Source organism: Corvus kubaryi, unplaced genomic scaffold (assembly GCF_017639235.1).
Source record: "Corvus kubaryi isolate FWS band 111438036 unplaced genomic scaffold, C.kubaryi_AGA036_p1.0 split1-131, whole genome shotgun sequence".
Taxonomy (NCBI): Eukaryota; Metazoa; Chordata; class Aves; order Passeriformes; family Corvidae; genus Corvus; species Corvus kubaryi.
Genome location: NW_024582073.1, coordinates 16,281,771 through 16,296,297, shown reverse-complemented (window position 1 = coordinate 16,296,297; position 14,527 = coordinate 16,281,771). Strand labels below are relative to the sequence as shown.

Here is a 14,527-nt window from a genome sequence, read left to right as displayed (position 1 = left end):
AATTGTTCTGTAAGGATCCAATGTGCAAATCCCTTAGAGTCAGCAGAATTCATTTGGCATGGAATGGATACTAAAATGTGTCTCTGATTGAATAATTTTCAGAAGTACAAAATACTATCTTTTACTGTAAAATTACAAAACTATTACAGATTTGTAACAGAAATCATTCAATGAATTTTTTTTAAACCAGCTATGTGCTAATGCACTGAATTTATGCTTCATTTTATAATTTACCCTTCCTCACAATATGAGAAATTACACAATGAAATGAAGTTCTGTTCCTTTTTAAGTCAATAGCCAGTCGTGACTGACTTCAGAATGCCAGAACTTGACTTCTTGTCTGTCTGAACTACATTAGTTAGCTTATCAGAGCTGAAAGAATGGTGCAAAACATTGTACGCGTTTTAAAATTGCACTTTCTGAATTATTCTGATGTTATGCAATGTTTAATTTCATGACTTTTCTGAAATTAAAATGAGTAACATGCAAAAAAAAAAAAAAAAAAGTGCTTAGTTGTTTGACTTCTCCAATTCTTTAGGATTTCAATTTTAAGATGAAGGGGGGAATACGAACTTACCTACTTGGTACTTTGGGTAATAAGGTGCCATTTGTCCACTACTGCATGATTGTCTCTTAAGCCTTTTTCTTAAATTTGTATCAGTGGTCTCCCATTGTGGACTTTTTCTTTTGTTTATTCTGCTAAGACCTTCAGAACTACCAGCAGGATTATCGTCCTGGTTTACACCCCTACTTAATTTTCTGCTGTGAAACTGGTCATCCAGCCTTTCAGTCACTTTAGAAGAATTAGATCCTTTAGATGTTTCCATTTCATTTTCTTGTTTCTTTAATGTATTTTGCTTAGTAGAATGGGACCTTAAAAGAGGATGTCTTTTTTCTTCCATATAGGCCTGAGTGCTTTTACTGTCAACAGCTTCAGGAGAATAAATGACATTATTTAACTTAAATGAATTGTGCTGCTCAATATGGTTGATTTTTCTCAGAAATATCCTACAGTCTTTAAAGGTTTTGGCTTTCCAAGTATTTTGAAACAGTTTATCTTGGCTTTGTTCTTTTCTAACATTTTGCTGGCAACAAATTGTTCCATTAGTCTCTGAATGTGACTTAAGTATATTTGCTAAACCAGGATGTGGGTTAAAGTCAGAAGATCCCATCATCTGTTGAACAAATGCATCTCTGGCTTCATTTTCAGTTGGCAAGAGGCTATTCTGAGACTCTACCAAAGCCTGAGTGGGCTGGATTTCTACGGTATTTTTCTCCTGGATCTTGGGTGTTTTATCATGGGTTTCCCCACTTGTACTTTTTAACAATTGGCTTTGGCAAAATAACTGCAGATTTTTCTTTTTTGATTTCCAGCCTCCAGGAGCCTGATTATAGAGCTTTTTTGTTTGTCCCCACCTGTCATGCTGCAACTTCTTAAACTCATTTCTTTTTAATCTGGCTAAAGTGAAATTACTTTTCATGCTTAAGACTGGAGACCTCACCATGTTATGTAATATTTGCAATTTCCCTGCTGGTTTTGAAGGGGAGGATAGTGCAAACTTTTTAAAGTGCTTTCTGAAAGGGCAAGTACTAGGATCAGATTGTTTAGTTTCCATCTTTATCTCTCTAGTACTAACTGCTTCTAAGGGATTGCGAGCATTTGCCTTTCTCACAAGAGAGAGAGACTGTGTTTCTGTAGTTTGCATAAACCAGGTGCAGAGTTCATTCATATTACACTTTTTCTGGAAAAGCATTTTTATAGGTGATGTTTCAAGTTCTACAAGACAGGAGTCTAAAGTGTCTGACATTTCAGTATTACAGTCTTGTTCAATGGGATCCCTTTTATCACATATGCATTTGTCAAACTCACTTCCCCCCACTCTCAACCAGGTATTAGTCATCTGTTCAAATCTATTGTTCAGTTCTTCCAACAATGTGTCACTTGAAGTGGAAGTAGGCCACCACCTGAGAGAGGGATTTGATGAAAAAATGGGATCCAATGATACTTCATTAATGGGCCCGAATTCACCATCCTTAAGATCCTTTTTAGCATTTCCTGAATTTCTCGGTTCTGAGGTATCTTTGGATGCTGTGCTCTGATTTGACTGTGTAAGTTTCTCCTTGCGCTCTTTAGTTTTTTTCAAATGGAGTTTGTAAGATTTATGTAGTAAGGCACTTCTACAAGTAAATGCACTAGAAGATGCTAATGAACGCAAAAAATGCAGTGAAGGTTTTCTGTCTCTAGCAGAATGTCTCGATGGAATTCCACGTTTTCTTGACACTGTTGTAGTAGCATTGTGTGATCCATCCTCTCTAGAATCTTTCTGCACGTTCTTTACTTGACCCATATTATTGCACAGTTGATTTTTTCTTTCCTGTGCTATGTTTTTTTCTAACACATTCTGCTGTTGTAAAGGAGGCAAACCATTGCTGATGCTCACTTTTCTTTCCTGAGGTGAAAGTCTACTGACAGTCACTGATATGCCGGAAATTTTTACTTTTGCTGGCCTGCCAGGTTTTCGAACAGTGGTTAATGGTTTCTTCATCTGTCGTATAACATTGCTGCAAGGATGTGGTGATGTCAGATTACTCTTGATAGGCCTGACATAGTCATAACCAGAGACCTCCTTTTCAACAGAAGGATTCTGAAAGGCTTTTACCATTTCAGTCAAAGCATTTCCACTTTCTGCATTGTGCCTTGCTTTGCTGGGATCATTGGCAAAATTAGAATCAATGTGTTGTGTGGGCAGAATGCTGATGAGATTTAGATTACCTTCAGAAACGTGTCTCTTAGTTCTTCTTGACCTTCCAAAAACAACTGTCACAGTAATATTTTTGTTGCTGTTAACGTCTTCCATTATTGCTGCATCAGACTTGATGCTTTTACCACCACAGCTAAGTTCAGGTCTAGGTTTCGTGCTTCCACTCAAGTCTACTTTTGGTTTAGGAGGCCGTCCAATAGGTCTCTTAACCTGCTTAACTACTTGAGGACCTATTTTCTTTGGTCTACCAGGTTTTCTTTTGAAAACTGATTCACCGCTACTGTTTGATTTCTCCACAACTTCTTCATTTTTTTTTGAGTCATTTATGTTAACCTGACCAACTGGACAAGAGCTTGTAATTGCTTCTGCATAAACACAGCTTGACTCCTCCTTCACACCCTTTTCACTGTGATCACAACCCTTCACACAGACTGCATGAGAAAGGTCACCTGTGGCCTGTTTGTCTAACAAAGCATTTGTGTGCCCCTGAAACAAACAAAGATCTGTGCTTCCCTTAGAAGATGCAGCTGCAGATGTCAAAGCGTATTTGACTCCTTCACGACTATTAACTTCTGAGACAAACATAAGCTTAATAGGACTAGAGTAGTTTAAGGGAGATGAGATCTCCCCAGTTTCAGATGTTACATGCAAGTCCCCATTACTGGAAGCTGAACCAGTTGAATTAAAGGTCAGAGATTTCAAAAGGCCGTCATTAATTTCTTGATCTATAACTGTTTCTTGTGTGTTTGTTGTGACACAAATTGCTTTGATTTTACTGCTGCTTGGCACATGTGAATGTGGAAGGAAGCTTTGTCCCATGCATTCCATTTCACTCAGAGTGAAAGGTAAGCCCCTTCTAGTAGCTGGGTTCATAACCTGTTCATAAGTGTTAGCTTTTAATTTTTGGCTTATTTTGTAACTATCCAACAATGAGTTGCTAGTCTTTCTGGCTAAGTTTATTGTATCTTCTAAACGCTCCACAACAACTTGCAGATTTGTGTCTCTCACAATTTTGCTTATATTTATGTCACTGCATCTTTCAGCATGAACATTTTTATTCATTTTCATTTTTTCCAAACTCTTCAAAGACTTTTTTGCACTGGATGACTTTCTAAACATGATATTGTTTGTCACATACACAGAGTACCACCCAGGAGGCACAATGTTACGTTTAGTTCTGCCCAAGATTTCACTACTCTCATCCTTCAGAGAAATCTGACCAGTCTCTTTTAAGGTTGCACAATCTCCTTGTGTATTTGGGAGTTTCGCCTGGCTGGCTGCAATAGCACTGTTTTCTGAAAGAACTAGAAAGCTGGAGCTGGTCTGAAAATTAGCAAGAGGTAGTTTGAAAGACTCTGTTTGGTGTACTGGAAAGCACATTGGTTTGGTTTGGCAATTCACACATGGATTACTTTCAAGATGTTGCAAAGTCTCATCTTCTATCACAGTAAAACTATGTATTTTATTTGGATGCATTTTATCTTTTTTTTTTGTAGATTTCTTTGCATTTCTCTCAGAAACAGACTTTTTTCTTACAAGAGTTTCATCAAGGCTTGCAAGCTCCCTCTTGATTTGCAAAGACTGTCGTCGAATGACTGGTGAATCAGGAGAATTATACGTTGCAAATAAAGTTTCCTGACGCTTGCGAAATCTTGTCTGGATAATTTTATTTTCCACTTGTTTATCATGTTGGTGAAGTAATTCCATAAAGCTGTAATCACTTGCCTTAGCATTATGCAAAAGAGAAGTTATGAAGTCTCCTAATTTGACATCATTTTCTGGTGCCCTGTCACTGCTAGAAAGTTTTACAAGATTTGTTGCTAGATCTGTAGTATCTATTGATTTCAACTTTTCATTAATGCGGTCCATTAAATCTTGAAAAATGGCAGAATGTTCACCTTTCTCAGAGTTCATATAACCATCATTGCTTTCTTGGTCTGCTGATATCGATGTTCCATCTGAATATTCAATCTCTTTTCCTTTGCATGTTTTACCTTCATACTCAAATTCCCCTTTGCTTCCTTCAGCTGGCAAAAGGGATGGAGGCTGGTTGACAGATATTTCAAGCTTGTTGTTGTCTAAAGTTGGAAAATCCATAAGCATTCCTTCTGACAATTCAAATTCTTTGCTGTGTACAGGTGATAGTGGAGGTGGCGATGGGCTGCGGGATCTGTTTGAATTTTTAACGCTGCTTAAGACATCACAGTCCTTAGCTGAATATGTACATGCTGCTGCTTTCACAGAATGACTGTTATAATTTTGCAATTGGTCAGCACAATACTTAGGAGAACTACATGCTTTGTTCACCATTGTCTTAATACATCCAATTGCTACAGCTTGGCATGGCAAAGAATGGAAATCTTTAATACAAACAGACAGAGGTGGTAAACAAGTGTTTGGCCTTTGATTTTGTAAACTGCACCTTTGTGCCAGCATGTGTCCATTGCAACTGCAAAATGGAACGTGAACATCCTCTTCAGTAAGGGAACTGGGAGTTTCAGAGTGGACCAAATGTGTTTGCTTGCAACTGCAAACTATAGGAACATTTTCATCCTGTATTAGGAATTTTAACATAGCCAAAGTCTGTTGCCAGTGATATGAACAAAAAGACTCCAAAACTTTGTTTAATGTTGATTTTCCTTTTTCCAAATTAGCTGTTTCCTCTGAATTTGCATCAGCTGTTGAGCTTGAACTGAAAATGAAAACAAATCAAAACAAAATATAAATTACAGTAAAACACCACATCTAATGTTTGTTATAATGGTTAAACTCAAGCCTAAAACCCTGAAGTTTACAAAACAGTTCCATTCTAATTGCACTATTCAATCATACTTGCAAGTGTCACTGGCAATGATGTGCATCTTATCAGTGATAGCACTAAACTACCATTAAGAAAAATAATCATGAAGAAGTTAGAGGCAAAAAGAATAATTTGAAATATAGCTTCTTGATCCTAACTGTAATTACAACGTTAACTTTTTGATATTTCAAACTATCTTAACCATCAATGAAGGAAAACATCACCAAGACCAGGTGAGCTTGGTATTACTCCCATTTCACTAACTGAGGCACAGAGAAGGTATGTGACTAAGGTTCAAGGTTATGGCAGAGGAAAGAATGGGTCCATCTCTCCTGAATCCCACTCTTAGATATTTAAATACTCAAGTGTATTGAGCACTCTTCAGGATACACTTAAAGGTATTTCTAAAGACATTCTTATTTCTATATTTATTTTTAAAGAACACTTAACAAGCTAACAGAAAATAGAAAAAATAGCCTAGCGCTCTTTGCAGGTAAAATTTTCCCTTTCAGTTTTTAAAAAAATTGTAGTGGTGCATCATGAGCTTTTTATTGCAATATATTAAACACACATGTGTGTGCACACACAGAATCCTTAATTAAACAGAGAGAGATAATCACCACTGGAATAAGTAATTTCCAAGATAAAAGTTTTAATGTCAAATACAGGGTAGGCCTACATTTAAAGACTTCTGAGCAGTTGTTCTCAAATGTATTAACTAAAAAAGAAAAAACCTTATAAAATACTACTTTAACTATTTAATCAATTTCTTATAAATTATTAAAACTAATGTCACTACTTACCTAATCAATCATTTATACTGAAAAGTTGAAAATTTTCCACAGTAGAAATTAATACAGGTATTTCTTCAATTAAATACAAAATCCTTACACTGGATAGCAACTATCAACAGATAGTTAACACCTAGTTCAAATGTTTTACTGAAACCAATTGCATGAGCAAAAAATGTTAGAAGAATTCTGTTTTAGAAAAGTATGTATTGTTTAAACATATCACCAAACTCTGAACATGACACTAACTTTTTTTCCCTACTATTATCCCCTGTAATTTTTTTGTATATAGCCTATACTTCGAAAAATTTTCATTTTGATTTGTTTTACAACTGTATTGATCAATGAACGAACTTATTTAAAATTTAATGTGCTGTATTTAAATACAGTTACATATGCATTAATTAAGTCATACCCAAAATTATTAGCATCAATAATAACTTTTAGCTTCAAGTTTGTTACTGGAAGTTATTACACGCAAGTTTGTATTTTTATTGTCCTACATAGATTTTAAAGTTTAGAGCTTAAAACCAGCCAAGTCTACATAATAATTCTTCATGGTTTTTTTCCTTCTCCTGTAATATTCAGTATGAAACGGTATATATTCAAAACAGGTGTCTGGATAATACTAACTCATAAAGGTGTAAGATAATTCTGATGGTATTAGCTGAAGTTGAGATTATGTTTAATAAGTCTTAAAAAGAAAAAAAACCAACCTCTTTGTACTTGCAATCTAAAGCAAAACCCACATTATTCAAGGGAACGTCAGTGTCAGGATTTGACTGTTTTTGAAATGCCACTACACTGAGAAAAGCCTGACTGTTGCAACAACAAATTCAGGAGTCACAAGGTGTCGAAATGTATCACTACACTTGTAAAAAAGAAAACTTATTCTAATAATACAATTAAGGATAAAAGGTAATTGCCCTCCCCGCCACCATGATTTTAATTAATGTGTTGAAAAGCCATTTTAAAAAAACAAACGCCACTAGGCCTTCATCTTCAATATTTTGTTTGTAAACCAGAGTAAATTTGTTAAGTACTAATTTGCTAAAGACACAGCTTTATGCAGTCTTTTTTTATTTCTAAACAGGTACCTTTCTATCTGTCTAGACTTGCAAGATGTGTCTATAGTTTCACTGGAGAGCTTTAATTGTGGATGACCTTTATCCTTAACTGCTATTTAAAGTCTATTCACTGGTGGAAGAAACTTCTGGAGCCTTACAACCTTCTCAAAGTGAGCAACCAAAACATCCACAGGCCTCAAAATTATTTTGAATTTGCTATGTGGAGATCGACTTGTTGTATAAAGCAATATTCTGATTATCACAGACACAATGGATATTCTTCTAAAACAATTTCTTTCCTGATTATCTACCCTTGTGTGACGCCTATAATCTGCTTTCCCTTAACGTGAGTTAGTTTCTAAAGCTGATGGACAACTTAACTTCATCTATTCTATTGCAATAGTACCACAGTCCAAATGACCTTCCAAGTTTGTAAAAACACATCGAGCCCTTACTCAGTCACCATTTGGAAGCAGAGCTTACTACACAAACAAATTCAAGCATTAAAGCAACACATTTTCCTTGAAGTGTCTCTCTATAGAGATGTCAATGTATTTAAACAAACTAGTTTTTAGTAGCTTTTCAATACAGCTATGGTATTATACTTCAGTTTCCTGTAATACCTTCCTGTATCTCTTGAAATTTGTGTTGTCACACTGTAGTTTAGGCTATCCTCAGGATAAAAGGCTTAAACAATGATTTCACAGAAGGAAGACCTATCACTTTGACAAATCGCACACTTCCTCCAAACCACACACAGAAAGACGGCTGGAGAGAGTGGGCAGGAAGCTGAGGGGTTGAGAGGTGAGAGGATCAATATGCACTGCTCCCCTGGTACCTTTTGTGCACAGTATTGCTCAAGAGAAAGGTTAAGCATGGAATGATATTATTTCCCTTCTGGCAGATAGGGGTAGTTAATAAAATGGAGTGGGGATTGACTAGAGTCCAAAAATGGCACAAAAGCAGCAATGTGATAAGGTTAATTACCAGACTTTCAGTGTATTAATTTACATATAAAGAAGTAAAACTTTGCCTCCTCCACAAAAACTATCAGGGAAGAACTCTACCAGAGGACTCCCAAAAGAGGCCCTTCCCTAGAGGTCTATCCTCTGTCATCTCAGTCAGAGAGAAGCTAGATCAATCTAGCAAGATCTTTACAGACTGGGAACAGGAACAGAACTGGAACAGAACAAAGTTTCAAGTACTCATACAAACAGCATGGAATTACTATAGAAATATAAATCTGTCTTATAGAAATGTTTGTTTTCTGACTTTATTAAGTAAATAAGTACCTCAAAAAAAGGTATATACTATTTATAATTTTTAGCTGCAAACTAAAGGGGGTGTTAGAAAATTAATTTTCTGATTTTCTTCTCATTAATGAGTAATTAATCAATTCTGAGAAAAGAAACCATCCTTCCTTAAAGCTACTATTTCTGATAAAATTCTCATAGTAAATTAGTAATTATGAGCTTAATTTGTACAGTTCTTGGTCTTACGCCACTGCTAATCAACTTGTGCCTCAGGAATAAGTCAAATAAGTCAGTGTACAGGTTTTTGTTTCTTTCTTTTTTTTTACTGAATGAGCAAATCAATCACACATCAGTGTTGTAAATTTATGTGCAAAAGCATTGAAGTGCTTTACTACAAATTACAACGTAGAAACACGTTAACTAAACAATTAAATTCATACAATCAGATTTAGGAATATAACAACACAAAGAAGAAACAGAATTACAGTACATTTACAACACAAGACAAATACATGGAATTCATTAGAAAATATTGTAATAAATAATTCATGAATTATAGTGCAATTGATTTATGCATAAATATAACTAATTGCCTAAAAATCAGTTGTTAACAAAAATCTGTCAAAAATCAAGGCAGCCACAGAGTTTTACTAAATTACTGCGACAATGGAAATACTGCAATTAAAAAACAAATACAAGTATTTGTACTGTAAACAACTAAAAAAATCAGTCTCACTAAAGTTAATATACAATTTAATATAAAATTGTCATTAGCTACCAGAAATGGTTTAAACAGCTTTACTGAGCAGTAGTTCTAAAAACAGAGGCACTGTTTTTTAATATAAAATACTTGAGAAACATTCAAATAAGTAGAAAGCATGTAGGGCTTGCTTTCGCCTTCATTTAAAATTCTGCTGAAACAGGAATTTTCACAAATTGTCAATTACTAAGTAGTGACTGGTAACTGAATTTATAAAACAGTTCAAAATGTATAATTTAAATGACATTAATGAAATACATAGGGGTTGGGGAAGGAGAATTTACACATTTCCCTGCCTTTCCTTAGTTGTGTAATTAAAGGTTAGCCTAATAATTAGAAACAAATAATTCTGTTCTTTAAACACTTACAGGTTGAATATCATCTATAAACTATCAAAAAATATTTTAATTGCTATTTCTGACCAAAAAATAAATACAAGTACTAAAATGTTGAAAATTAATTATAATATTACATACAAAACTACTGAGTATTGTTAAGTCAATAGTAAAATGATCCCTGATTTTATGAATCCTGTTAAATTTTTGGTCAGGTCATCTTTTAAATGATATAAAAAGACTACTGTCACTTGCCTTCAATATAAAGTTCTGACTCAAACTTTTAACAGTGTCTGAGGAGTAGAAAACATCAGTATGGTACAAATATTAGGCAATGTATTCAAGCCCCAGATTTTTGCAAGTAAAACCGTATAAAGACAGACGTTGAAACTTTTAAGGTTTTTTCAGCTGCATTTTTCAGTGGGGATATACTCACAAATTAATCCTGGCCCTCACAAAATATGGCTTAATTCTTTTAAAATGAACGATGACCCTGACATCTGCTGTTCTGCAAACTCCTTATCAGGTACAGTTCTGCTTAAAATCATAGAATCACAGAATATGCTGAGTTGGAAGGGACCCACCAGGATCACTGGGTCCAACTCCTGGCCCTGCACAGGACACCCCAAGAATCACCATGTGCCTGAGAGATTCATTCTGTAATATGCAAGTAAACCTTAATGACTGAAGAAGATTCAGTATAGATCTGAGAGACCAAAGAACTGAGATACTGGTTGTGCAGTTTCAAAGGATTATTCTGTTCTAAAGTGGAAGTTGTCATTTTTTAGTAGTGTTAATAGATATGGGCTAGATTTTGCCATCACTATTGCAGTATGCTCTCCACTGAATTTAATGGCAAGTTTATCTATAAATAAAATTACCTGATGTGGCCCATACATATCTAATGTCCCATTTAATTTCTATAGTTAACCCATACACATGCAAATTTAAGTGGGGGAAAAAAATGTGTGCATGTGCACCGCGTGTATAAAAATTGGAGAAAGTATTTTTCTATGCCAAATTAGATACATACAGAAAAAAATACATGTTAAGAAGAAAAGGGCATTGATGTTCAGTAGTGAATGTATGAAGCAAGCCCCCATTCATATGTAGACATATACTTTTGATATTACATAAAAAAATTAAGTGTGATAAAAAGTCCAATGTGGATACTTTGAAATTCATGTAAAAACTGCAATATGAAGGTAATTGGTCTCCCTTAAATTCTGTTAAAAGTTATGTGTTTAAAATGAACTGCCTAACTTCTAACTACCAAATTTATAAAGAATTTATATTATTGAAAGTTCAAAACAGCTTCACTGTTTCATATTTGTATTTCTATCAAGACCCTGAACTGCAAATTTGGTTATTAGCAAGATGATAATGTAACTTGGTATTCATTTTGATAAACTGAAAATGTTTTGAAATGTCACAGCAGCAAATACATTACAGTTACAGTGAGGTTTTTCAATAGGAGTGTGACACAATCCTTAAATAAATTTTAAGTAGTCATAACATCAACTAACCAGCACATTTAAACAAAAAAACAAACAAACCCAAACCATTCTCAAGCTCATTCTGTGCACATTATGAACATGCTCTGTTGCATTCCAACTTTCTTTTTAAACCTTACAAGTTACCTTAATTGTTAAACTAAAAAGGAAAATTATGTTAAAGTTTAAATTATTTTATGCTCTTAGTATTCCATCTTATTTCATATTTAATAATTCTATAACTACAGTAATTTCTCAGATTTCATAAGTGTACACTTTGTAAACACCAATTTCTTTCTAAACCAACAACAAAATTTTCTTAAAATGATAAAAAAATGCAGTTTATGCCTGCTAAACACACATTTTTGTAATGAAATGCTTTTCTTACTTGTATTGGATATTTAAATAATGAACTTTTTTTCTTTCACAGAATGTACTATAACCTACTAATACTTCACAAATCCACTTCCTTTTAAGGAACTAGCTTTTTTTTTTTTTTTTTAATCCCTTGCTGTGTATAATCTGAGTTACTTACAATTTATTGCAAGTATTCTGTGAACTATAGAAATCTGCTAACCCTTGGTTGTGTACTTCCATAATAAGATGGATAATTGAATGGGTAAAGTGGTTCTTCACCAATTAAAAATTATGCTTCACATGACAAATACTTGTTTTCCCAAAACATCTTTATGCTAGTGACTACTAAATAAAACCTGAATCTTTTCACCTATTTATACAAGGATTATATTAAATACACACTATCAGAATTAAGTGAGCAACTCTGTAATTCTGTCCACAGTGAAAACCCTGAATAAAACTATTTTTCAAAAGGCATGTATGTGGTTTTTGAACTGTATAATTTCATGTCTTCTGTCAGAGTGAGCATATGTATTTCTCACATAGTGTGTGTATACAGACATACATACACACACACAAAACAATTCTCTAACAATTATTCTACACAGGCTTGCTACTATTTTTGCAGCTGCCAGTCCCTGAATCTGTCATATTAAATAAGCCAGTATCTGGTAATCGGAGTTTCTTCTTCGGTGGAGTCTTCAATGTTCCAGATCTTTCTTTTACTTTATATTCTAAAGTGCTGTGAGGTACCCCATAAATTCCTTGTGCTTTGGAAACACTCATTTTCCCACTCATTACCATTGCAATTGCTTCTTCCATTATTTCGTGGTCATACTGCCGATAGCGGCCACGTTTTTTCCTTGGTTGCTTATTATCTTTACGATCCAAACTATCTTCTGTATTTTCTGAGGTTCCATCTACTGTCCCATTCTTAGCATTAAGACACAAAGGAGAGAGGTCCCCATGCAGAAAGTAGGAGTCAACACTTGAGTGAGTTACAGGTCCAGAACATTCAATTTTGTTCTGTTTAGGGAGGATATTTTTCAATTTTTGAAGAGCTGATCCTTCTAAGACTGAGGACGTTTTAGAAACGTGGTACATAACATCCAGAAGACCAGCAGTATCAGACTGTGGTTTGGACACAGAACTTATTCTTAGCTGAGGAATTTTTAATTGTACAGTAGGACTTGAAGTTTCATACTGTAGATTTTCACTTTTTTCTTTAAACTGAGTGACCATTCTCTGTAGAGTTAACTGGTGGAGGTAACTGGAAGCTGTTGGGAATTTTAATTCTGAGGTTTCAAGTAGACTGAGTTTACTTTTTTCTGTGCGCTCTGCTTGAGCTCTTGCCCACAAGGCTACTTTTTGTAGGACTGCACAAGTTTCTTTACTGTCTTTAAATGAATAACTATCATTGAAATCTCGAGTTTTATTTTTAAAAGGTGCAGGCTTTCCTGCTGGTAAGGCTTCTAAGTGGAGAAGTAAAGTTTTTTGAGGTATGCCATAAAGTATGCCTGCTTTATTTATGTCCAGTGCTCCAGACTGAATGTCTTTCAAAGCTTTTGAGAGCAAACCATCTGCAAACTCAGCACTTCTTTCCACATAGTCCTCTCTGTTTCTGTGTAGTCTCCTGGATGGATGGAATGAAACGATGGTAAACTGATGTATGAGAGACTCTCACACAGCTATGGAAGGGAAGGGTCCACTCCTTTATTATACTCCTTGCTTCGGTAACATCACTGCTTCTGATACTTTTTAGCCTTTGAGATGTGGTAGTTAAATGATTATCCTAACAAAATGTTACAGTTCTGGTAGGACAGTGTGTCAAAAATCATACCGTGGCTTCTACAGCAGCCCTTCCAAGAACTTTATATCCTAGCTCAGTATTTGGTAATAGTCTCATGTGCTTGCTATATTCCCTTGTTCACATGCTTGCAGAGCAACACTGTTATAATTTTAATTATACAATTAACGTTCCATTAAATACCCAAATCCTGAAGGAGTTTTTGTTAGTAGAAACGTGACGTTACCGCTAAACAAGTAATAAAAGAGTCAACCCCCTTATAGAAAAATTTGCAGCAATAAGTACATAACTACACACAAACATCCCAGACTTACACAAAACTAGGCTTTCTACAACAAGAAGATAAAGTGCGGTAGTTAACAATCAAGTCCATTTTTCGCAAAATAAGACACAATTTTAAAAACTTCTACTCACTATTTACAGCTCACTAATTACAAAGCCATTCATTTTCAAACTTTTTCATATCAGCAAATTAATAAAATGCACTTTTGTATCATTCAACAAATGCTGCTACTGTAGTCCTATTTGTAATAAGTTATTTGTAAGACGTACAGGTGACAAAAAGGGTCCTGCTATGGCTAGTGGATGGGAGGATGCCAAGATCATAAAATCCAACAAAACAATGCAATTCACTAATTCTGTGGTAGCTTTCAGCAGATGCAATAACATTTTCCTTGCTGAATAAAGAAATTTAACCATTTGCCACCACACACCATAGTCAGAACCATGATGCAAGTATAAGTATGATGATTAAGAGCTCTCTCTCACACGCTTGCTCTCTCTCTATTAAGGAATATTATAGATAATAGTAATTTAATTTGTTCATGTTAGTTGAAGAAGATTTTACATCTAATTATTAACATGGTCATTTTTGTCCAAAATTGAAGTTTCCTAAATAAATTCTAAAAGAATTATTTGCATTTTCTTCTACTAGTCTCTTACTTTTAATGTGTTATGTAATCAATTTTCATGTAATTTTTAGTAACATGAACTAAAGTTTGGTGATTGTTCTGATAACTTTTCTTTAAACAGAAAAAAAAGGAAAAAGACAAATGAAACATATGATATATACATAGACACACACTTATGAGTGACAAAAATT

The 14,527-nt window shown here is 34.6% G+C and overlaps 1 protein-coding gene across 7 annotated transcripts in view; it reads right to left on the bottom strand.

The window, feature by feature from the left end:
* The window catches only part of LCORL (ligand dependent nuclear receptor corepressor like), an 83,233-nt gene that overhangs the window by 17,065 nt on the left and 51,641 nt on the right, over positions 1-14,527 (bottom strand). For 2 of the 7 annotated variants that reach the window (XM_042053731.1, XM_042053732.1), the window contains exon 7: positions 578-5,454. The exons of 2 other annotated variants lie outside the window; for them this stretch is intronic. In XM_042053731.1, the coding sequence (XP_041909665.1) occupies positions 578-5,454 (4,877 nt within the window). Of the gene's footprint in view, positions 1-577; positions 5,455-9,015; positions 13,252-14,527 lie in introns of those variants that run through there. 3 more of the 7 variants (XM_042053734.1, XM_042053733.1, XM_042053737.1) reach the window with 3 other exon arrangements.